This window comes from Gossypium raimondii, chromosome 2 (assembly GCF_025698545.1).
Source record: "Gossypium raimondii isolate GPD5lz chromosome 2, ASM2569854v1, whole genome shotgun sequence".
Classification (NCBI taxonomy): Eukaryota; Viridiplantae; Streptophyta; class Magnoliopsida; order Malvales; family Malvaceae; genus Gossypium; species Gossypium raimondii.
The window spans coordinates 1,481,895-1,507,565 of record NC_068566.1 but is presented as its reverse complement, the minus strand read 5'-3'; the positions used below and the strand labels follow the sequence as shown (position 1 = coordinate 1,507,565).

The following is a 25,671-nucleotide window of genomic DNA, read 5'->3' as shown; positions in this document are numbered from 1 at the left end:
ATTAGCAAATCACTGAACCATGCATTTCCATCATATATTACAAATGAATGTAATGAATTGTGTACAGAGGAAGAAGCTAGACAAAGCATTTTACAAAAATACATCTGGTCTCACTGTATAAGAAATGGAGATTCACTATATATTCCATTATAATTTGTATTCTAGTACCCTAATAAAGCACCATAGCATGAGTCATGACACTGTACACTGGCATTGATGACCAAAATAGAGACCTTTTCTGACCCGGAAATTAGACATCAATGAGAGAAGGAACTTGCTTCGGTGCTATAAAATGAGTGTTCACTTAAGCTGAAGTTGATTCTCTCTTCATCCCATTTTAGAATCTCCCTTGCAAATTTAAGTGCGGCATCAACACTGTTGGGTTCCAGTCCCTTCACGTGTGAAACATACAACTTCCGGCCGGTGAGTGAAGAATAAAGTCTCTTGAACTTGACAGCAACATAATGGAAACCTAATTGTCCCAGGGTAGGGTTATTATTAATGCTGTTGCTATTTGTATTTGTACGATGACGACTGATCAGGGGATGAAAATCATCAAACCACTCGCATCGAGTCAATGGTACCCGTTCTACCTTTTCCTCGAATATATCAAACTTGTTTAGTATTAAAAGGAAGTCCATCTGCTCAAATGTTGGATGAGTAACAATGGTTTCAAAGAATTTCTTGCTCAGTAGCATCTTATTAGTCCCATCAGCAGAGTACTGGTCATAGTCACTCAATGAAACACAGAAGATGACCATCCCAACATCTTCAAACATCTCTAGCCACTTGCAATTTTCTCCAAAGCCTCTTGCTTGCACTCTAATTAATTGGTACCTGAGATCCAAACAGACTTTTAAGGATAAAAGACACTCCACAATAGCCTAATGAGTTTTCAAAATTCAATAGGCACTGTAGATCAGCACAGAGTACACTGGTTTAACAAAATAACAATGATTTTTAAGTACCAATTGGTTGATAGCAATCAACAAGAACTACAGCCTCATCACATGCAGAAAACTTCATTGGAAAAAGCACGTGATTTAGACTTTGCTTGGTAAGAAAGGGAGAACTTGTTAATCTAATGGTTAACTTACAAATTAGAAAAGTGATCATTAATGTTAACCATTAGATTAACACGCATTCCATCATTCCTACCAAGCAAAGCGTAAATGTGCACTCAACATTGGCACCAACCTGAGCAATGAATCATGCTGTTCGGCAGTGTCGATATTTTCATCGGGTGAAGATTGGGGAAAAGAAAAGTCGACACAGGCAAGACCATTGGAAGAAGTAACACCTTCAGCATAGAGGATATCTAAATCAGAAGGTTCATAGTCCGTTTTCAATATCTCATCAACCTGGAGAGTAGCAAAAAAAAGGTATTAGAAAATAATTAAAAAAGACAAGCACTGGTCATAGACATAGAGACTATCTGGCATAAAAGCTCAATACAAAATGTCGTGCCATACAAGTGCAACTGTGCAACTATTAGTGCCAATTGAGATTGCTTGACAGATCTGTGTTAAGAATGATAGACCAGTTTAAGAGGTCACTATAACTTTAGGGATTAGCCTAGATAGAAGGCAAGTGTATTGCTAAATAAACCAAATCTACAAAACACAAAGAAGTCAGAAACTTCTCCTTTTGTGTCAATTAAATGTTTGTCTCTAACCACATTCTGAGGGTACAATTCGTCATGGAAGCTAGTGGAACGTCAATTTTACATCAAGGACTAATTTAGTTATAGGCAACAAGTTGGAAAGATAAAAGGAGTATTATTCTTGAAACTAGTAATATGTTCAAGAAACCTTCATAACTCTGATACATAAACCTAGCTATATATATAAATCAATGCTCTCTGAGAAGTTACAACAAATTTAAACAATAACTTCTGCATCAACCATAATCTTACCCGCTCGAGGTAATAACTAGCAACACTGGGTAACATTTCCAATTCATTTCTCCTGTTGTAGGTTTCCTGAATGGCTGCATGCTTCCACAGCTCCTCAACTAATGGAGCATATTCACGAGTAGCAGCTGGAAAAATGGCTTCTAAATTGCCCGACACCATAGTCTTCAGAAGCCAGTCAGAGAATGATTTGAGCCTCGGGCCAATGGAATAGATAGTTTTGCTGTCAGAACCATCACTACTACCTGCTAATAAACACGAAAAAAGAAATAATTAGATGGTTCAAATAGAAATGCTATTAATCAATTCATTATGCTCATGCTGGGTATGAAATGCTAACATGCCCTGCAAAATTTCAAGAAAATCTAGACTTAAATCCATAAATATCCATATATAGAGAAGTTACTCATAAAGCAGCTGTCTATCAAAAACATAAACATTGTCACATTTGAACATCCAACAAGAGATGGGTATGAACTAATTTCTAGGTGTAATAAGCTTGTTCCTTCCAAAGTAATCGTTCTTTACTGACGGCAGAAACATGCATATACATTCACAAATCGATGCATATGTAGGTAAGAAGGATGATTTCGAGAATAAAATCAACACACAGCCTCACCTTCAGGTTCAGTTTCCTTGGAACTTATCCTTTTCCTCATTTCAGCCAAACTCTCTTCCTCAAAACGTTCACGGCCCTCAAGAAGGATGCCAAGATAACCATACACATTGGTTTGGATAGTCAACTTAATATTTTCTCGCTCATCCTCTGAGAATGGTACATCTTTATAAAGAATCTTTGCCTGAAACAATCCATTTCATTTAAAAGATCAATAATGAGTTGGATGCAGGCAAAATGGTAAACAAAAGCACTGAAATCAAAGATGCATAAAAATTCAGGGACAATTTCCTATGCTCAGAATTAAGAATATAAAATTTCCCTACATCATGAACTTGAGAATCATAAATGTTCTAACAGATTATCCCTGAGAGTCTATTCGCACTATTATCTCTGTAAAACTATGGTGTATCAACTACAGAAATATATAAATTCTATAGAACCATTAGAGGATTATACCCAAACATAAAGAGACCCATACGCTGGTTAAATAATTTGATTGATGCACTTAAATATTTTTTTGTGTGCACATAAAGAATGCGAGGTTCTTATACAAGCGGTTTTTAGCGAAGAAAAGCTCTCTGCACGAGTACAACTACAAATCAATGAAAGTTAAGATGTGATTCCCAATAATTTATTTACCTGCTTAAATATGGTACTTGACCCAGATCCAGTAGATCCAACCAACAGAATTTTCTGTAATGTGCGCTGCTCAAGATAGTCAGGAACAGATCTGCTGGTCATGCTTTTCAGTTGCTCCTCACAAGAATTAGAAGATTTAGAAGGAACAGGCAGTGACAATACAGCACAGACAAGCTTTGTTCCAGCCTACATTAAATTTGAATGATAAACGAATGCTTAATAGAACTATCTTCATCCAAAAAAAGGAAAACATAAAAATGCAAAGTGCATATTGAAATATGCATATATTATATACCTTTCCCCATATATATCCTTTCGTATTTCTTTGTCCCTCTTCTTGGTATGACCCGTCCTCATTCACCCAAAAATGTGGGTTGCCTGCAACTTGAACCCCTGCCAACTGCAATGTTTCACCAAAATTGTCATTGATAATCTAGCACAATAGTGACCATCTAAACAACATTAGGTGTTTAGAAATTTAAACCTGCAACATCCGAAGTTCAACTTTTGTGATTTCTCGTCCATTTATGAAAACTTGTGTGTTTCCATTGCTAGCATCTGGCCTGAGAGAACCACCAACATTTAGATGGGGACTAATTATCTTCGAAGGTTTCTGTCCCTCCTGTGAATTGCAGAAGAATCATCAGTTTCCTAATAATAAAAATGAATTCTAGCAAAGAAACCAATGAACAAAGTCATTAGAAAGATCCCATATTCACCTTTCCCCAAAGACCAGATACTTTATCATACCAATAGTTTCCGGGCTTTAGCTTCTTGGGTGGGTTAGGGCAACTCTGCAATATAGCTAGCTCCTCATACGAAAGAGCTTGACCATTCACAAAAATATACTCAGGGGGCAGCTGATTTGCTTCACAAAACTTTTCAGCCTTCATTATCTGTCTTACCTCCAAATCATTAAGCAAACGTTTAAGCATTCGAGAACACTTTCCCAAGCCTCCACGTTTCAACTCATCAATTGGAAATCCAATACAAGTAACACATTTCCTTCCTTCAGGCATAGACCCCATAGCTCTAAGCACACAATTACTACAATACTTGGCATCACAAACAATACAAACCTCCTTCTCGGTAAACCTATTCCCTTTAAAACATCGATAACACGACCCTTTCTTCCCTTTTGTTTGCGGCTCTCTTTTAACTCTAACAACCTGAGCTTGCACCTCATCTTGACTAAAGTCCTCATCGAGTCCATCTTCCGATTCAATATCTCGAAAAGTAACAACCTGAGGCCTCCTAACATCACCATTTGACTCATTATTACAATCCCCTGTCTTAAGCGATGAAACACGCGAAGACGGGTAATCCAAACTCAAAACAGACTCGTTAGAACCCCAATCAGCTTGATTCAAATCATCATCATTTGATATCCTAGCTCGTGACGAACTTCCCCTTGATTTATCAAAGCTATCACAAGAATCAATCTTACTCGAATGTTCATTACTAACAGAACAAACCGCTGCTAATCCCCTCGAAGAACTATCATTATTAATAATCAATTCAGCTAACTCCCCAGACTCATAGCTACTCAACTCCCCAGATAACAAACAATTATTCGTATCCTCAGAAACCCTTTCTTCAAAAGCAATAACCGAAGTTGGTGAAACAGTAGGTTGAAGAAGCAATTCTTTAGAAAACTTGTTACGATCCGGTGCTAAAATTGGAGGCACAACCGGTATATGTAGTTCAGTATTCGAAAGGGGTACCTTAGAAACAACAGCCGCAACTGGGATTTTCTCGACGTTGATCGGAACAGCCCGTGGAATATCGTACGTCACCGGAGGACCGGTATACTCCACCGCAAAAGAATACTGTTGGTCTTCATCATTTTCTTTGCTTGGAAAACCAGCAACCTCCTTGGGTGGTGGCATTTTTTTCTGGGTTTTCACTGATTAAACAAAAGGGAGTAGAAGAGTTGTTCAAATTTGGGGAAAAAAGAAGCAAAATGAAGGTAAAGGGTAAAGCGTAAGGGAGGGAGGGTGAGGGAAAATGACAGCAAAAAAAAAAAAAGGGAAAAACAAAAAATTAGGTAATTTACTGGGATTGGCTTAGAATTGGAATCTAATTGAATAATTTAATAAATTGTTTTTCAAGATTTGTAAAAAGAGAGAGCATGTGGGGTATGAGCTGTGGAAGAACTTTTGTCTTTTTAGGTAAGAGGAGGGACCAACTTGTTCAGCTTATGTGAAAAAATTTGAGTGGTGGTGTATTGGAATTGGAGCTATCAAAGGCCAAAAAAAAAAATTAAAGTATTGGAGAAAGCAGCCATGGCGGAATTTTGGATTTGGCTGTGGATTTTTCTTTTCGTTTTTTGATGGTAACTTTTCTCTTGATTTATTTTGGTTTTAAATGATTGAATTGATGAATCTCTTTTTTGAATTTTGAACTGAAATAATAATTACAAAATTTTGAGTTGAAATCATATGATAAAAACATCAATATTGAAGATGTTAGATAAAGAAAAATAAGGGTGGGTTTTAGATAAGTGATTGAGTACGATGTTATGTGTTTAGTTTATTTTTTTGTCTCATGTTAAGTATCGTTGTAATATTTAATCTCATCGTCATCTTTGTTTTTATATTAATAGTAGATAAACATATCATCATCCAAACTAAACTTTCCTATAAAACATCTTTTCAATAAAAATTTATTTGTGATTTAACTTTTAATTGATTAATATGGATATTGTTGTCAATATAAGAGAACGTGGTTCGAGTACGCTAAAACGTATTATTCTTTTATTTATGAATTGAGGAGAGATTAAGCATTATGTTAAAAAAAATATAATCAAAAATTATAATAAAATTGTTCTAAAATACAAATAATACAAAGGGATTAAAATTTAAAACACCCACAAAATTGTTTGTTGGCATATCAAATTTGATTAAAGTTGCTTTTATCAAACTTTCATGCTTTGATATCAAGCAAGCACAATTGTAGTTTATGCTAAAGATTAGGGCAATTAGGCCCCAGTTTAATTGCAATTTTTAAAAAAATAGATTTTTCTGTGGCTTCATTGGACTAAAATAATAATTTAAAATTACTTTGAAAATTTTTAAATTACAAGGACAAAAATAATAATTTATCATTTTCGAGAGGGGCAAGGTATCATTTCTGAGTTGACACAAAATTAACTATCACTGAAAGTGGTTAATGAAAGTTTGAACGTCTTACTAAAGTTTTGATAAAAATTCTTATAAAAGAGCATTTGTGGCACGACAATGAAATGGAGAAAGATTGTTTATTTACAAATATTTGAGGGTGGATTCGAAACTGCAAAAACAAATCTTTATCCTTACACAATTCTTATTGCTCGAAGAACATGTTAGGAAATGCAAGGTTTTTAAATAGAGAAAAGGGTTGTTGTTACTGATGATGCAACATGCCAATATTGTACAGGGACTCGATTAAGATGCGTTGTTAATGGAGGAGATGAGAAGATGGGTGAAATATGCATCAAAAGTCAGAATATCTAACGTTTATATTTTTTTTATCAATTTAGTTTTTATTTTATTTTTGAGTTAAATTAGGTTATTAACCTTTCAAAAAGAGTAACAACCACGTCAACAAATAAATTAATAATTATAAAAAAATTCAAAATTTTGAAGAAATATATGAAGATTCAAAAGAAAATAACATGAACTACACATAGATTGGCCTAACATTGAATCGAAATAAAATTAGTAGGAGGAGAAAAAAAATGAAAAAACGGCAATTCGTTACATTTCCTTCTATCTTTGAATCTGGGCATGACATAACATCAATTAGGCCATGGAGATCGAGTCGAGCCCCGAAATTACGTTTCATTATCGTTTCCCCAAAGTTAAGTCGATGATGATGATGAGGTCGGCGTACGTTTGTCGTCCGATGAATCAATCTCATTCGAGCTTTGAATCGACTGTTCTTCCTCTGATACCCGCCAAATCTTCACCGACTTATCTAGGCTACCACTGTAAAGAATCCACTCATTTTCAGTCGATTCTTGATCCTTTTCGATCGCCAAACACTTAATTGGACCCTTATGACCTTTCAACGTCGACAACCAACGATGCTCGTTCCCTGCCGTTCTTTTCCATATCGATATCGATTTATCTGCCGATCCGCTAATCACGAGATTCCCCGCCGTTACCAAACAAAGAACAGCCAATTTATGTCCTCTAAAAGCACCACCATGAGAAAAATGATTCTCACATTCCCAGTAATTAACCAACCCATCGGAAGAACCACAATAAACAAACTTAGAAGCAGGGCTTACAGCCAATGCTGTAATAGCACAATCCTGTTTCAACAATGTTTGAGACAATAAATGCATTGTCCCTTTCCCTTCCAATTCTCGTCGCCATACCTTCACCGTCCCATCCGCCGAACCGGTAAACACCAAACCATCACACCCGACAACGATCGAGTTCACCGCATCGTCATGTGCTTGAACCGATTCCAAACATTTCCAATCCGAAACACGCCACACTTTAAACGTTTTATCCCAAGAAGCAGAGTACAACAATGTTTTATCTTCGTTAAAACTCAAACACGACACTGCATCCGTATGTCTTAACCAAACATCACGACGACAAGGCTCCGTTTCGAAGTACCGTCTTGGTTGAATCGCGGCTTTTATATAATCTCTAATCGTCGGTAACGACCCAACTCGTTTATGTACTCCATTATTATCCATCTTAGTCGAAACTTTCCAGACTCGAATTTTCCCGTCTCGATGACCCGTAAATATCTTATTCCCGACGACGACAATCGCTTTAACCAATCCACCACGTGATTTAAACCATGAAAATTCCTTTTGTTTCATCCAAACACGTATGTTTTTACTATCAGAACCTGTATATAACAAGTCCCCTATAACAGCCAATGAATAAACATGTCCTTCTTCACGTACTAATGACCCAATCAACTCCTTAGAACAGGTCGATTCATCATCTATCGACGAATCGTAGACCACCAAAGCCGTCGTTGACCACGGCGAATTCACGTACGAAGATGGCGTTGAATCACCCGAAGGAGAGCTCCCCAATGAAAAATAATCATTACAATTCGTTAAACGCGAACCACCACCATTATCATCACACGACGTCGTTGGTGAACTACCCTTTGAATCTTTAACCTCCTCTTCGCCGGCGATGGAACATTTTATTTTCGCCAGTTTCCGGCTGACGACGGAGCCTGTTTCTTCAAATAAAACGTTGAAAGCACCCCTTTTTTTAACCCTAATGGATTCCATGCAAAACAAGGAGGTAACGAAACCAAGGTAGATGATCCAACGAAAGGGTAAACCATAAAATAAAGTTACACCTAAATGAAGGAGAATAAAAAACGAGGGGAGGCAATGGAAACGCAGCATTTGCAATGCCTTACCCCCCCTTTTCTTTTTCCCCAGAAGAGAAAATGATCGAACAACAAAGAATTTTGTGCCATTTTGTTCTTGTTCTTTAGAAGGTAGCTTGGATGATTGATTGTTGCTGTTTTGGGATTGTTTTTATCTTTATCCAATTGGGTTTTGACACGTAAGATAGACTTGTCTTTTTCTTAAAACTATTTTTGGTCATCTTATTCAACGGCTTGTACAAAGGAAATTTTATTTATGATCATATTTGGTTTTGGTCCCTTTATTATGCTTAAATTTGAAATTTATCCTCTATATTTTAATTCAACATAATTTCATCTTTCTACTTTTATAATATCATTAAATAACCTAAACTGATATCGCCACCAACTATTACAATTAAAATGCTTGTGTTAAATCGAGTTTCTATTAGAGGATTTCACATCAAGATATAAACAGTAGTATTATTGTTAATTATTTGGACTAACCAATGATATTATAAAATTAGAAAGACTAAATTATGTCAATTTTAAAGTACCTAAACTAATTCACAAATTCAAATATGGTAGACGAACCAAATTATGACATTTTACTATGCTAAAATTTTAGGATTTAATCCTTGTACTTCAATTCAAAATAATTGAACTCTTCAAATATTTAACAATATTAACTATTTCAACCAGCTAATGGTATTATAAGAATAAAGTGACCAAATTAAATTATATGGACAAATCAAAATTTTGAGTAAAGTAAAGGGACAAAACCATAATTTAATCTTTAGTTTTTGTTTCTTTTAGGTTTAAGATTGTGGCTAAGAATGTTTGTAGGGAACAAGTTTTTTAAGGTCGTTGTAGTGAAGTTAGGATTATATCAAATATTTTTAAGTCAAAATAACTCCCGAAATTTAAGGTGGATGTTTATTTTCATAATAATAATAATAATAATAATAATAATAATAATTTAGACAATGGATTAATTAGTTGTTTTTTAATACATAATTAGTTGTTGATAACATAGCTAACATAGATTTGGTTCTGTTTTTTTATTGGATAATTTCATATTCAAATAGGACCAAATCTAGGTTTAGTAACTTATACAAATGGTTAAACATGATTTGAAATATATTACATAAATAATTTTTAAATTATTTCTCCAATATTTTAACAATTGGAATGATAATGAACATGTATTTTAATACAATTAAATACGCGTACAACCTTTAAATTTGTAATTTTTAATTGTTTCATTTTATAATCATCATAATAATATTAATTATAATTTAAAAGAAGAGCTATTGTCATAGAAATCCCTACTATATGCCACATCAATTACCATCGCATCAAACGAGCCCCACTTATAGATCATCCTGTCCAATCCAATGAGCCCCTAATCACATAACATGTGATTCCATGAGATCAAAGAAGATCCCAAAATATATAAATCGAGAACTTAATGAAAAGGGCGAGTAACCAAATTACCTAATCTTCCCACCTAAGGGTGAATTTGGATAAACGATATGTTTACTTACGATTAGTGTAAAAATAACGGTGATCGTGAGATTATACTGTAGCAATAATGTAACATGAGATAAAAAGTAAACTAAACACATCACACCGCACCCAACCGTCCATCCAAATCCACCCTGAGCCTCCACTATTCCTACACCTTTCTACTACCCATCTCCAACCACAACTCTCCGCTTAACAGGGTGAACCGTCTTAAGACACCGCCACCTCATCTTTGTATCAACATATACATGTATATATATTCATAAGATAAAACTTTTGCATTAAGAAAAGTTAGTATTTAGTATATGAAGTAATTTCCATCTCATTAAAGGATAAAATGATACCAAAAAGAATAGTATTTTTTCTATCTAAATAGCTTGAGTGTGCGATATTAAATTTGCTCAAATAATAAAACATGACCAAAACCACAAAGGGCACAAATTGTTGGAATCCCCTATGAGCAAATTAACAACCCAGAGGAGGCTTACAAATAAGAGGCAGCTCATTTTTCAGCTTCATTTCGTTCAGAACCCGCAATAGGAATAGGCTGCATTGAACCCTTTTTTAGAAATATTGGCACAATCTCAGGTTCAGAAGGACACTAGCAAACTTCATTACAGTCTTTTACAACTTTCACGTAACCCAGAAGTTGATATGGCACAACTAAGGCGGAGTACTTGGTTAGAGTTCTTTAAAACCAAAGATGATCTTGGAACCTGCATATTCCTTTTCTTCAAGAACTCCAAGGAGCTTTGTAAGCATTGAGGAGGTGGTATGTCATTCAAAATAACGGGTTCTACCCTGCATATAACAAAGGAAAAAGCTTAATTTCGATTCGAAATGCTTCTTTTGTTATCTCAAAGAGAAAAAGATCGCTTTTTTATGATAACGAGAAGAGTAACCTCTCACCCTGAGTTTTTCTTCTTTTTCTTTCTCGGAATTGGATTTACCTCAGCCTTCTCATCCTCGGAGTCGGATAAGAAAACTTGTCTGCAAAAAAGAACATGTCATCTTAACTTTAAACTACACACGCAAATTGTATAGATGGCTAGATAGATACGTCATACTTTTCACGAGACGAAAGCATTTCAACGATGTTGGTAGGAAGCAACCCCTTCTTAGCCTGAGATTCCTCATCAGTTTCGGTTTCTACATCTTCTTGGACCTTTTCAACCTTTGTAGATTGACGGGGTGTTTTCCTCTGAGCCCAAAGCCTTCGACGTTCTTTTCCCTCACGACGAACCCTATAAAGAAAAAAAAAAAACAGATTAAGCTCCATTAAAAGTAAAACTTGATGCAATCAAAAGGTCAACAAGACAATTACGGAGCAGAACAGCATAAGCATTCAATATGATCCAAAATTTTCTTCTCGAAACCGTAAAGTTAATAACCACCAATTCTTTCTCACTGTATTCGAAAATACCAGTCACCGTCTTTCTCAAAAATAGCAGCAAAGCAAACAACTACTGCATTTTCGAGACAATCCCATGACCCGAGGGGAGCTAGATAAAAATCATAAACCACAGGTAACTCAAAACCAGCATGGAGGCATATCTAAACTCTTAAGTCCCATACTTCATATTTAAAAGAATGAGCTTTAGCATCACAACATTAAATGAAGCTCAATACTAACCCCCGAATACACTAATACTCAACCACTAATCACAGCAAGCGCACAACTGCTGCACTTTCAAAACAACCCCATGAACCATGGGGAGCTCAATAAAAACATAGACTGGCATATCTAATCTCTAAACTCAAAATTCCCATACTTCAAATATATATATATACATGTTTCCGGTCAAGAATGAACTTTAGCATCACCGCATTACCACAAAACCGGCCAATTAATCAACCTTGTCTTGCTCTGATGTTAAGTTCCATAAAAATTTAATCAATAAAACTCTTACATTTAACCAAGTATTCATTTAAACCTGGTAGTAACATATCAATGTCTTGAGCAGCTAAAATATACCCAAAGCTACAAATTCTTCTCCAATTTGATTTAAGCCAATCAAATAAGCAAATTGATTTTAAACAAAATAAACAAAAAAAATTTACCTAAACAATTTTCTCCAATAATAACAATATATATTAAAAAGAATAGTAAATAATAAATTAACTACCTGGCCCTGTTTTCTTTCTGGATTTTTCTTATGTTCTCATCTTGCTTTATTCCCTGCAATCCAAACAATTTTTTAAAAAAGAGAAATTTTGAAACTTTCTTCTTCTTTTTTCCCTGTAAATTTTCGATTACAAAAAGTATATATATGATTTTTTTTAAATACCTGCTGGTTTGAAAATTCTTCAGGTGCATCAGAATCGTAATCTTCTTCTCTTTCCGACATGTTTAGCTGCGTCGTCGACTGTTTCCGGTTCAAGTGTTTTTAAGACTGCTACTGTCTCTGCTTCTCTAGGGTTTAAATTTTTAAGTTAACGCCATTGAAACCAGAACTTGAGAAAATATAATATAAATTCACCAAGAAGTGACCCAAAAATGTAATGGCCCAAAATTTTTATATCATTGGATTGTGAGGCAATGGGCTACTTTCGATGTTGTTCGTTTTTTATTTTCTGCTGAGCCCAGAAATTTTATAATGGGGATGATTATTTGAATTATAAAATTTTTCAAGGGTTGAAATATAATTTACAATTTTCTTAGCTAACAATAACTACTATTTTTTAGTGTTTGAAAGAAAAGATAATATAATTATTCGACTTTGAACTTGACAATTAGGTCCACTTTGATACCTGTATCTTTTTGGCCTATTTTGGCACTTAAACTTGACAACTAAGTTTATTTTGACCTTCGAACTTAAAAATATAAAAATTTGATAATATGGCACTTTAAAAATTGTACCACAATTTTTAATTTTCAAGTAATGATGTGGCACAATCTCATAGTGCCACATTCAATGTTTTAATAATCAGATCGGTGATTGAATAGGTCAGACCATCGATTATTGTTTCAATCAATTGGGATAATTAAACAAATAATTGAAATTCATAAAAGTTAAAAAAATAAAAGGGTTAATCTGTAGTTTACCCCCTGAATTTGTCCAAAAGCACCTGGTTGGTACATGAGCTTGTATTCCATCATACACATTGCCCTAATTTATTAATTGTGTTAATTTTTTAAGGGTTAACATGTAGTTTGTCCCCTGAACTTGTCCAGAAGTACCTACTTGATACTTGAACTTGTCCGGGAGTACCTAATTGGTACCTGAACTTGTCTAAAAAATTATACTTTTTAAAACTAAATTATATTTTTCAAAAGATTTTTAATTTTTTAATTAATGTCCATCATGTGTCACTGTAGTATTGGCCATCAATGCCACATCAACACAAATTAATGGTGTTAGTGCAAAGGTACCAACCTAGGTGAAAATACAAGTTCAAGTACCAAAAAAAGTTTAGGTACCAACTAAGTACTTTTGGACAAGTTCAGGGGCAAACTATATATTAACCCAAAATAAAAAATAAACCATTACAATATGTTCCTCTGTCTATTTTTGTTATGATTTTTTATTTTTACCAATTTTAAGCATATTTTGAGTCAATCGATTCAAACCATTTGTTCAGACCGTTATATCAATTAGTTCTCAATTCGTCTGATCCAATCTTGTTCCAATAATACTGGTCACATCATCAAATATTGACATAATCCGAGTTCATGGGCCAAATCGAAACTAATTACCACGTTTTAAAATCAAAGTGGAAAAAAATACAAGTACCAAAATAAATCAAATTTTGGCCCATAAACTCGATTATGTTTAGTCTATAAATTGATATGGATTAGTTGAATTGAGTTGTTAAATCAAATTTTTTTTATAATAACCAATTGAATAGATAAATCGATTACTTAACTGATTTAATCACTAATCTAATTTTGGAAACGTTGATTGAAATTGAAAGAGCGAGAGATTAATATGGCATTGTAAGGGTAAGGTTTGTTTATAGTTTATCACATTTTGATAATGATTGGAGGAGGTGCATTCGAATGATAAGGTAATGAATGTATGCTCAAAAAGGTTTGATTATTCCACGTGAACCATAACGTGTCAAGTAAAAGACATCTTAATGAATGAGATTGAAACATATGTCTTCAACTTTTTCTTCTGTTTATTGTTCTCTTTCGCAAAATAATACGCCATGAAATTTAATTTTTTTTTCGGATTTTAGAATTTAGGTTTAGTTTACTAAATTTATTGATATAATATTTTGAAGTAAACAAAAATACTCTAATTTTAAAAAATGATATTTCAATGAATTTAAATTTTGAAATTTAAAAAATAGAAAAATTAAATTTTAAATTTACAAAAAATATAAGGACTTATGACATATTTTAATCTTTTTTTCCTCCAAGCACTTAAAATTTGAAATCATCGCCAATGAAAAGTCTTGCTCAGGAGGAGACTCAGGTATTACCTTGCTCAGAAGGATTCAAAAATTTATGCGTTTTGAAAGATAATAGGAGGTCAAATACGTACATAGAGATTACAATTTAATTGCAGATCAACTAGCAAAAATTAACCTTACTTGACAGGCAAACATACAGATCTTTGAAATGTCTCCTGATATTGTGTTTATAACTCTTCAGCAAGACAAAGCATTCGGTATTTCTTAATAGTTAATTTGATAAACTCTATTTTATTTTTCAGCAATAAAACATACTACTTTTATCTCGAATAAAAATAGTCTCGAATTATAAAAACATAAGTCCATTTTACAAATTTTATTTGGACATGGAAAAATGAGAACAATCAATCTCACACATCACTTTCTAATGGCACCATGTTTTGAAAAATCAATCTTGTTTTGTTTAGCACAAATCATGTTGTAAAAGGCATAGAATTACAACTGGCCATGTGCAATTCCTTGACTTACTTAAATCCAAGTTAATTTCAAGTCCCCACGCCTTTTTCCGGCCTTTTTTTATGTTTCTTCCACACCCTTCCGAGTGTCATTATTTTCCACAAATTAGACGTTGGCTTTGACTATGTCAATAAAACCCAAACCATTTGTACATCCTTTCTACACCCTAACTTGCACGTTATGAATACAAGGGATAAGGTAATTTTTTTTCTCTGAATTCGGTAATTAGGTTTATTTTAATATTTAATATTTTTTATTATATTTTAATATTTAAATTTATAATCAGATCTATTTTAGTATTTGAATTTAGATTTTGTCAAGATTTGATGATATGACCAGTGTTACTAAAATATTATCGAATCAGATGGATCAAGAACTGATCAATATAACAGTCCAAATAAAGGGTTGAATCGATTGACTCGAAAATTGCTTGAAATTGGTAAAAATTGAAATTTGAGTTTTCTTTTAAATTGTTTTTTTTAGATTTTTATGTTTTTAATTATTTATTTAATTATTGTTGGTCTGGTGGTCGAACCAATCGAATTAGTTGAATAGAGAACTAGTGGCCTAACTTGTTCAATCACTACTTTGATTATTAAAACACTAAATGTGACACTTTGAAGTTGTATCACATCATCACTTAAAATTACATATATATATTTTTTAATTTTCAAGTGATGATGTGGCACAATCTCAGAGTGCAATGTCATCCAACTTTTATAATTTTCAAGTTTAGGGACGAAAAAAAATATAAGTGTTAAAGTGAACCTAACTGTCAAGTTCAGGGACCAAATATTATATTATCCCTAACAATAATTACAAATAGGAATAATAGAGGATTATCTAAATTTGAATTCATAAATTTGTTTAAAATTTTAAATCTATTTATTATTTATAAATTATCCATATATTATTGTCTATATTTAAATCTAAATCTAAATTTAAATTTAAATTTAATATTATTATCGATCGAATATCTGAAATCTAAAAATATATTTCAAATTTTCCAATAACTTTTCGAATATCCAAATATGCAAAATCTGAATTAAAATATGTCAAGATTCATTATATATGTAAACAAAATTATAAGATGTATCCGGATATATAAATTCAAATCATCATTGTTATTTGAATAAGATGATTAAATATTCAAATTCACAAACCAAGTTGCCATCCCTAATTATAAACAACACATATATGAATCAAGTATAATTAGAATAAAGTATTACAAAGCATAATTAGACTCATAATCAAAATATATCTCGAGTCAAGCCAAAATAGTTGTAGAAAAAAGTACATAAATTATATATGGTGAGACTCGGATAGGAGACATCAATGTCTCAAAGCTCAACCTTACCAACTCTATCTAAGCTCCATTGCAGGATCGTTACAATGTCATTTTTAGTTACATTATTGTTACCAAGTGAATGCTTTTTAAGGTTAAAATATGTCACGGGTGCTTTTACTATTCGCAAATTTAAAATTTAGTCCCTATACTTTTTATTTTCAAGAATTTAGTTTTTCTACTTTTCAAATTTCAAAATTCAGGTCTCATTGTTAACACTGTTAACTTTTTTTGTTAAATTTGTTGGTGTGATATTTTGAAATAATAATAATAAACTCACTTGGTTGCAATGTAATTTAAAAATGGCGTTATAATAAACACGATTTTAATAAATTATTTTTAATAATATTAACAATTAGGTTTGAATTTTGAAAATCTAAAAATATAACAACTAATTTCCTAAAAATAAAATATATGGAATAAATATGAAATTTAGTTATGTGAAATTATTGTGTGATAATCTTTTCTTTTCTTTTTATACAGTGAAGTCAACCACATGTTGCGACCATGATTAAATCCTATGGTTAGGTCGTGCTATTTACTCAAATACACTTTATCTACTTAACAATTAGTGAAGTTAGAAAAAAATTGGAAGGCTGAAATTAATCTTTTCTAGAGACTTAAATATGTAATTTTTTATAGTAACTTTAATTTTTTATAATTTTAAAAAGATTAAATCGAATTTTATCATTTTAAGAAGTTAAAATGTAATTTTATCATGTATTAATTTTAATTTTTAAATTCTAAAAGGGTTAAAACACAATTTTTAACTTAATCTACTTGGTGATCAATTGGTTGACCCTGTAACCTTAATTGCTCAAAGGTCCCTTATGATAATATTATCATATAATATGATAAGACAATATTAATATTATCATAGAATATTTTAAAATTAATGATTTATTAACATATTTTAAATACAATATCTACTTGTTATTTGTAATGTTGCTAGGTCAATTTTCCACACTTGTCCCAAGCTACATGCACACAAAAAATACGAAATAAAAAATAAATATATTTGTTGAAATATTTTTGGCCATGCATGGGCACTCGTCATGCATGCAAATTTCCAAAGGGTTTTTAGTTGCGTCTAGAAAGTCATTTTCAATGAGTTAGGCACCATGGTGTACTTCACTGGTCAATATTTGCTGCTCTTTTTACTCTTCCTTCGTTCAAAATTAATGTGGAAAATTCACTTACATTGCCTACTGTTTTACGAACCCAAGATGGAAAATTTCAATACGATTTGAAATTTTTAAGTTGAATTTTGAGTTTTATTTACGAAAATCAAGAAATTAATCTAAGAATAATAAAGTGACACGTAGTTCATGTGTATCGATAATTGGATTCATGTCATTAAAGTAGAGGATTAATTTTGTAGTTTTCATAAAGTAGACATGATTAGACTGAAGTTTTACTATATAGAACAAACTAAATTAACTTGTTCTTAATAACTTGGTCTAATTATGGTTTAGTCCTTTAATTATATTGATATTTGGGATTTTATGTTTCACTTTATTTTGGTATGATTTGGCCATGTTTTTATAATATTATGGTAAGTCCAAATTAACAACATTGTTAATTGCTTTCATCAAATTGATGATGTGAATTTTTTAATTGTTACTCGATTACACTGGCAATGGTACATGGAAACAAGGGCGAAGTCAGGAATTTTTTTAGGGGAGTCGAAATTAAATTGTAACTTTTGCGATAGTAAAAATACAATTTCACCATTTTAATAGCTTATATCTTTATAATTTTTAAAGAACTAAAACAAATTTTTATTATTTTTAGGGGGTAAAAATATAATTTTACCTTTAAATTTTTAAAAAAATTAAAAGGCCTAAATATAATTTTTTTCCATTTTAGAGGGGGCTGAAACCCTTACCAACTCCTCTAACTATGCCCCTACATGAAAATTCAACTAATATTAAATTTACATATAAACTAAATGTTATCGATTTGAACCTTCTAATATAAGATGAACAAATTATGTCAAATTACAAAGATTCAATTAGTTACTCTTTATTTATTTTCTTTCCTCTTTTAATCCAAACATAAAATTAAGTATATAAACCCTTTGGGAATTGGATTTCAAACCATGAAAATGTTTATTTTTATTTTCTCAGCAATTCATCTTCATCAAGCAACTCTTCTTCATCACTAGCTTTTTTTTTCCTTAAAGAAAAAGTTAATTGTTTAGGTAAAAAGAAAATCCATGTACATATAACATGTTAGTGTGTTAGGTTATCCACTATGGACTAACATTCCAAGGGACAATTTAGCTTTCTTGTCATAGCCACCTTAATATGCCATGGATTCATTAGTAATTCTTTATTTAAATAAAAAGAAAAAGAAAACAATTATGTGATGGTATGTCAATTCCATGTTTTACATAATTAAATTGTGATATTTGTGAATAAAAAATATTTTTAAAAATATATAAAATTAAACGTAACTTTAATTAAAATGTTCAGTATAATTAGAATGAGTTTAGATGGGTGGTGCATTTATTTACAATTAGTATAAAAATAACAGTGACAGTAAAATTAAATACTATAACATAAGATAAATGCACCAATAATCCATTTAACTGTTAACCTATTAAAGTCAACAATAAGACTGTGTTAGTCAACTATTTCGTCTGCATGAGCAATATAGTCCAATCATTCAATGTCACCTTATCCTATACGGCAATAATTTGCCCACATCAAGGAAATGTGTTTTATATGTATTAGTATTTGATACAAGTTTAAATTATCATGGATATATAATTTAGAAAAAATTTACAAGTAATTTTTAAATAATATTACATGTTTAATTAAAAAAATAATTATTTATTATTTTAGTACATAGGATTTGAGTCACATATTTAATTTTAGTTCTGTTTGTAGGTGGAGGAAAACCAATAATTCATTATTAGAGGCTAAAAATAAAATTTTAGCAAACAAATGTTATTTATCGCTTTCAAACTACGCCTCTATTTATAGAATTTAAGAACTCTATTGGCAATATATATAAATAAATTTTATCAAATCAATAAATTAAATTAAAATTAAATTAAAAATTACAATTGTTGGACCTCAAATATTAATATAAGAGAAATTATTTTATGGACCATTCCCATCATATTATCTATGGGCTATTTCTAATTATTTAATGTCATTTTAATAATATTTTCTATGTCATTGACACATAATTTTGGTAATATATTTTATTTTACACCCTAAACCTCGAATTTATAATCCCAAACCATACATATTGAATCTCAAACCTCAGACTATGGACCTTGAACCCAAAACTCAAACTTTAAACCATGAACTTCGAACCTCAAGTTCAAGGTTTGGGTTTGAAGTTTATGGTTTAGAGTTCTTCGTTTGGAGTTTATGGCTCAAGATTCGACGTCAAAATTATGTATCAATAAATTAAAAAAATTGCTAAAATATCATTAAATAATTAAAAATTAATCATAATAATATAATTAGGAGGATTGATAAAATAATTTCTCCCGTTAAACCCCTTAATCATCTGCTCCTTTCGGTTGTTGAAAGAGTTGTTTATTCGTATAATTTATTAAAAGGCGTGAAAGCATGTTTGTGACAAATGATTTTGCAAACAAGTCCACCACAGCCAAATCTGGGTTGTAATTTATCATTTAACCGTACATTAAGAATAAAAAATAATAATTGATCCCAAATCTAATGGCACTCATTGTTTCATCACTTGGTCATATAGTATTAAATATATTATTATCTTAAATCAAATTTGAACTCAGTTGACACCGTTATTATTATAATAATGAAATAATATAGATTTGAGCACATTTAAATTTATATTATCTTCGATTTAAAGATTGAGATAAAATTATAAGTAGAAAAAACTTTATATAGAAAAAATATAGAATGATTAGATTCTCTCTACTATGTTAGAATTAAACTTGTAAATTAACACGATATAATTTATTTTTATTTTTATAATGTTATTAGTTTCAACTAACTTATAAATTTATTATCAATTGAATACGATTGATGGAATTTTAAATTAGTTTGTGACCGCTTAATTTAATAATGAAAACAATCATGTTTCCACTCTACCAATAGCTAGATATAAAAGTAAAATAATTAAATTATGTCAAGTTGAAGTCAAATAATTAAAGATCAAATTTCAACACAATATACTAAAATTATAAACGGGTCAAAAAATTTGAAGTTACAACTATAATTATGATTACAATTTAAATCAATATACTCGAGTAATTGTAACCATCGATTGAATCACAGGCAGAGTGGTAACTTTTTTTTTATATCAAACCTTCTGTTGATATCAATTTTAAATTCGATTTTGAAGCTTAAATCAAAATAAAATTTAAACTAAATATCTGTATATAACTAGACTTAAACATGAAACCTCAAAATTCTAACAACCAAATCAATAAATTTTAGAAATTAAAAAAGAAAAAGAGAGGAATATTTACGGTAGGCCAACAATGTGATCATCATTTTTATTTGTCAAAACCTTTTCCTTAATTGCGTGCTGACCACAACATTCTTCCTGTCAGGGGTGGGCCCTTTTGTAATTTAGCCATACTTTTTAAATAGAATTTTCGTCTAAATTACTCCCACTTGATCCCGCAACATAAGGTTATATCAGTCATTTCACATACATGTAAGCTTTTTTAGTTTTTTTTTTTTTTTACGCATGGAGTAGTTTGCCAACATCTCTTTTTCTTCTTCATTTCCTCAAAAAAATCTCATTACTTTCCCTCGAAATTTTCTTTTTTCATTTGATTTTAAGTAAGAAAAAATCGAAAACCCAAATTAAAGAACTTCAAAAAAATGAAAAAGGGTTAAAGATTCAAAGCAATTCGTTTCTTTTTGAAGCTAAAAAAAAAGTGTTATTAATTGCATCGCGGCCATTGAAGAAGTTTAAAGGTGAGCTCATGTGTACCCATTAAACTTTCTATTAAGCTTTTAAGTACCCATTATTTACTTTATTGCTCTGTTTCTCATAATGAAGCTCTGTTTTTTGTTTTATCTTACTGTTTTCAGGTAGCTAATGATTGCTCTGTTTTGTTATTTGAGGATTCGAAGATGATAAGGATAAAGCTATGCTTCTCAATAACCATAACAGTTCTTTTCGTTATCTCCCGAGTGAACTCAGTTAAGTCGGAGAACAACAACAGCAAGTGCAATGGCTCCTACGTTATAGGCAACACCCGGAGATTCCTACCGTTTCCATTCGGATTCTCATCGGGTTGCCCGATTCGACTCAATTGCAGCTCGACCGGGGTTAAGATCGGAGACTTCCACGTTTTAAACGTTACTCCCACCAACATCATCGTCGACCTTCCCGCCAAATGCAACCGGCGGCTGGATTCAATCGCCGTTCTTTTCGGCGAAAACTACAGAGTTTGGGCCGCCAATAATCTCCTCCTCGAAAACTGCTCCAAGACCATAACTCCTTGTGTCATAAGCCCGACGTTTCTAGAACGTTCGTTTAAACTCAAGCCTTGCGTCGCTAAGAGCGACGATATAAGTTGTTTAAGCGGCGGTTACGGTGGTGGGTTGATGAATTACAACGAAGTTAACAATACCCAGTGCCGTTTCCTTCTTTCGTCGACTACAATTTTAACCGAACCGGAAAGGGGTTCGGCGGTTTCATTGGTGATGGGCCGAATTAACTTGAAGTGGTGGGTTAAAGGGAAGTGTAATTGTGATGAAAATGCTAATTGTACCAAAGTTAAAAATGGGAACAAAACAGTGGGGTTTACGTGCCTTTGCCGTGAAGGGTTTGAAGGTGATGGGTTCAAACAAGGCGGTGGCTGCCGGCGAGGTGAGTCAAGTCCTTTCCATATTGATAATTATGTATTTTTGTTGTTTATGGGGGTGACCTTTAGAATAGGGAAGTGGGTAAACTAGACGTTAATGTGAGGAGCTCGTTTCCCAATGAAAATGGTGACGCCCCATTTTTATGATTAGTTTTGGTGTATAGGGATTAATCATGGCTTTTCGTTGTTTGTTTTTGACTTGGAATGTAGATTTTTTTTGGAGTGAAAATTCTGGGATTCTTGATTAGTGTCTAGAAATTCAAGCTTTTAACAGTTTACCATTGCAAATGAGGTGCAACATTAGCTTTTGAGAATTTATGTTGGAGTTAAGCTTATTATTAAGTGTTAATAATGATTCATTTTTAGGTTTATAATGATTAATAGAGAATAATTTTAGGTAAAATATCAAAGAATGTTTATATTTAAATTTAAATTACATTTTACTTTTGTTTATTAAAATAAAAAAATAGTTCTTATATGTAAGATCAAAGGGTAAACTATTTTTTATTGACATTTCATCAATTTCTATTGTTAAAAAGTGTCATGATTAATGGAATATATTGACGGTTACATATGGTGGACCACGTATACTAACGTACATAGATCATATTTTAACAGTAAAAATGGATGAAATTTTTATCAAAAAGATCAGTTTACACTTTGATTTAATGTATATGGATTAATTTGACCAATTTGTTAGCAAATGAGGCAAAATTAGTGTGGTTAATGGAATAACCAGATAGATAGATGTGGTGTATGTGTATCTCTTTTCGATGTGCATGGATTAATTTTTAACAGTAGAAATAGATGAAATATTTATCAGAATAATCAGTTTGTACTTTGATCTAATGTACATGAATTAATTAATTAATTTTTTAAAGTAGAGAGAGCAAAATGTAATTTTATTCCTAGTTGAAGGGCCTCCATCATAGTTTTACTCGATTTAGTTTAACTTTTTTGGGTTATTTTAACAAAGGGCTTTCGTCTTTCAAAATTATAAGAAGGTAGGTACCAGTGAGTAGAATCATCTGACTGAACAAGAAGAGTTTTTATATAACAGTCTTTTTTTTGGATGCATTTCTTATTTGAGTTGATGAATTGTGGCAAAATGGAGGAGTTTTTTTGCTGAAAATTCGAAATAAATTTTAATTTTGGTCCTCTATGTTTAAATTTCAGATTTATTTTTATACTTCATATGCATAATTTGTAATTGGATAATTCACTTACTCCTCTTTTCCTATATGTTTATCAGTTTCTAGCTGCAATTTTTCGAAATTCTTGTCTGGAAAATGTGGTAGAGCGACAAGAGTCGGTGTTCTCATTGGAGGTAATCATGCAAGAACTGACTCTAATTGTGTATTAGACTGTTGTTTTTCATCATTCGTCTCGTAGTTTCCGAATTGTCGTCTTCGAATAACCGACGAACCATGTTGTTTTTCATCTTAGGACTCATCGTCGGATCTTTGCTAACGGGTGGTCTGGTTCTTTTATGTTGCTATGTTCGCCGGTGTTGTAATTCCTCGAACAAACGAGCAAGGGCAAAGCGCCGTTTATGTGAAGCCGCTGGCAGCTCGAGTGTTCCTTTCTACGCATTTCGGGAGATCGAAAGAGCTACTAATGGTTTCTCTGATAAATATAGGTTGGGTACTGGGGCTTATGGTACAGTATATGCTGGGAAACTCCATAATGATGAATTGGTTGCTATAAAAAGGTTTAGATATAGAGACCCTGATAGTATTGATCAAGTGATGAATGAGATTAAGCTCCTTTCCTCAGTTAGTCACCCGAACCATGTTCGTCTTTTAGGTTGCTGTATCGAGGAAGGTGAACCGATCCTTGTTTATGAATTCATGCCTAACGGAACTTTATCCCAACATCTACAACGAGAAAGGGGTGAAGGACTCCCATGGATGGCAAGGCTCACTATCGCTGCCGAAACTGCCAAGGCTATCGCATATCTTCACTCAGTGAATCCGCCGATTTTTCATCGAGATATAAAGTCTAGCAATATACTCTTGGATTACAACTATCGATCCAAGGTAGCCGATTTTGGTCTTTCCCGGCTTGGGATGACTGAATCATCCCATATCTCGACTGCACCTCAAGGAACACCAGGGTATCTCGATCCTCAATACCATCAATACTTCCATCTTTCGGATAAAAGTGATGTTTACAGTTTCGGGGTTGTTCTCGTTGAGATAATAACCGCATTGAAAGTAGTCGACTTCTCCCGTCCTCACTCCGAAGTAAACTTGGCCGCACTTGCTACCGATCGGATAGGAAAAGGCTGCGTGGACGAAATAATCGATCCATACCTCGACCTAGATGGGGACGCTTGGACATTGTCATCGATTCACAAAGTGGCTGAACTTGCCTTTAGATGCCTTGCTTTTCATCCAGACATGAGACCGACAATGCTCGAAGTAGCGGAAGAGCTCGAACGTATCCGACTCAGTGCTTGGGTTCCATGTATGTGCACTGAATCACCTTCAGCTTCCTCTTGTCCACCATCTGACGATGAAAGCGACACGTCATTGAGTACCAAAACAGTGATCGAGAAGGCACTGATCATCGGGAATCGGAGGTTGATTACGAAGCAAAATTGTTTAACTTCATTGAATGATGTTAAAACAAATTCCCCTGTTTCAGTCCAAGATGATTGGTTAAGTGAGCAAAGCTCACCTTCAACAAATAGCTTGTTGGGTAATAATGCATCTCAACGAGAATGAATTTTGAGACCTTTGTAAAAAATCATACATTAATGTTATAAAAGTTAACAGTTATTTGGATTCTGGTATAAGTGTTAGATATACAATATGTTCATATTCATATATCACACCCAAATGTCAAACAAGTATAAGAATGGCAAAAATAAAAATAAAAAATAGATTTGTTGAGTTTTGACTTGACTCGACTTGACAGGCTAATTTTTGTGTTGAGTAAATAGTTGGGATTGACGGCGAGAAAATTCGCCGCCCTAAGATTTATTATAGTATATAATATATAATATTTTTATATTAATATTTATTATAATATAAAAATATAAAAAAAATTATAATCTATTGAATTGAGATAAATAAAATAATATTTAATTTAAAATCGAGTAAAAAATATATTAATTCTGAGTTATACCAAGAAGGTGGTTGACAAAAAAATCAACCAGGCCCCCATTACACTTTTTCTTTTTAAGAAAAAGAGCATGGGAACATGGTAGTCAGTATAGTATTAGAAAGTGCGTATCGTTTCTGTTCTCACTCGGTATTTAGTAATTTAAATTTTGTTTCGATCAAAATTTTGATATATATTGGTAAATATCAATTTGTATTTGTACATATCAACCTGGATTGGTTGGTAAAAATTTTTAACATTTTAATACTAACTTTTTTTATCTTATACATTTTAATTTTTCTAATTACACTTAAAATTAAAATTAAAATATAATTATTAAATTAGGTTATTAAATTTAATTAATATTTTTAAAACTTATATTCACTTATAAATATATTTATATAGATGTAATTGAAAATTAAAAATTAGGTTATATATACTAGAATTTCTATCAAATGTGTATGTGTATGGAAATCACAAATTTA

The 25,671-nt window shown here is 32.2% G+C and overlaps 4 protein-coding genes across 6 annotated transcripts; 1 reads left to right on the top strand and 3 right to left on the bottom strand.

Annotated features, from left to right (window-relative positions):
* Position 1: 1 nt before the first annotated feature.
* On the bottom strand, positions 2 to 5,190 carry LOC105787584 (extra-large guanine nucleotide-binding protein 1). 2 transcript variants are annotated; one of them, XM_012614047.2, is made up of 8 exons: positions 3,890 to 5,190; positions 3,655 to 3,792; positions 3,466 to 3,570; positions 3,171 to 3,356; positions 2,532 to 2,712; positions 1,916 to 2,160; positions 1,198 to 1,361; positions 2 to 837 (listed from the first exon to the last, which is right to left on the bottom strand). In XM_012614047.2, the coding sequence occupies exons 1-8, from the start codon at positions 5,057 to 5,059 to the stop codon at positions 258 to 260; spliced, it is 2,769 nt and encodes a 922-aa protein (XP_012469501.1). In that variant the 5' UTR covers positions 5,060 to 5,190; the 3' UTR covers positions 2 to 257. The 2 variants fall into 2 exon arrangements, with proteins under 2 accessions (XP_012469501.1, XP_012469502.1); XM_012614048.2 differs by having other exon boundaries at positions 1,916 to 2,157; positions 3,890 to 5,188.
* Positions 5,191 to 6,794: 1,604 nt separating this feature from the next.
* Positions 6,795 to 8,584, bottom strand: LOC105787587 (protein JINGUBANG). Its single transcript, XM_012614054.2, has one exon. It carries the CDS (start codon positions 8,539 to 8,541, stop codon positions 7,012 to 7,014), a length of 1,530 nt encoding a protein of 509 aa, XP_012469508.1. The 5' UTR covers positions 8,542 to 8,584; the 3' UTR covers positions 6,795 to 7,011.
* A 1,744-nt stretch (positions 8,585 to 10,328) lies between these two features.
* LOC105787583 (uncharacterized) lies at positions 10,329 to 12,499 on the bottom strand. The gene is made up of 5 exons (XM_012614046.2): positions 12,320 to 12,499; positions 12,158 to 12,210; positions 11,099 to 11,275; positions 10,941 to 11,021; positions 10,329 to 10,832 (listed from the first exon to the last, which is right to left on the bottom strand). The coding sequence occupies exons 1-5, from the start codon at positions 12,377 to 12,379 to the stop codon at positions 10,646 to 10,648; spliced, it is 558 nt and encodes a 185-aa protein (XP_012469500.1). The 5' UTR covers positions 12,380 to 12,499; the 3' UTR covers positions 10,329 to 10,645.
* An 8,435-nt stretch (positions 12,500 to 20,934) lies between these two features.
* Positions 20,935 to 24,870, top strand: LOC105787582 (wall-associated receptor kinase-like 14). 2 transcript variants are annotated; one of them, XM_052624567.1, is made up of 4 exons: positions 20,935 to 21,182; positions 21,342 to 22,083; positions 23,331 to 23,405; positions 23,525 to 24,870. In XM_052624567.1, exons 2-4 carry the CDS (start codon positions 21,342 to 21,344, stop codon positions 24,805 to 24,807), a joined length of 2,100 nt encoding a protein of 699 aa, XP_052480527.1. In that variant the 5' UTR covers positions 20,935 to 21,182; the 3' UTR covers positions 24,808 to 24,870. The 2 variants fall into 2 exon arrangements, with proteins under 2 accessions (XP_052480527.1, XP_012469499.1); XM_012614045.2 differs by having other exon boundaries at positions 21,300 to 22,083.
* The last annotated feature ends 801 nt before the right edge of the window (positions 24,871 to 25,671 follow it).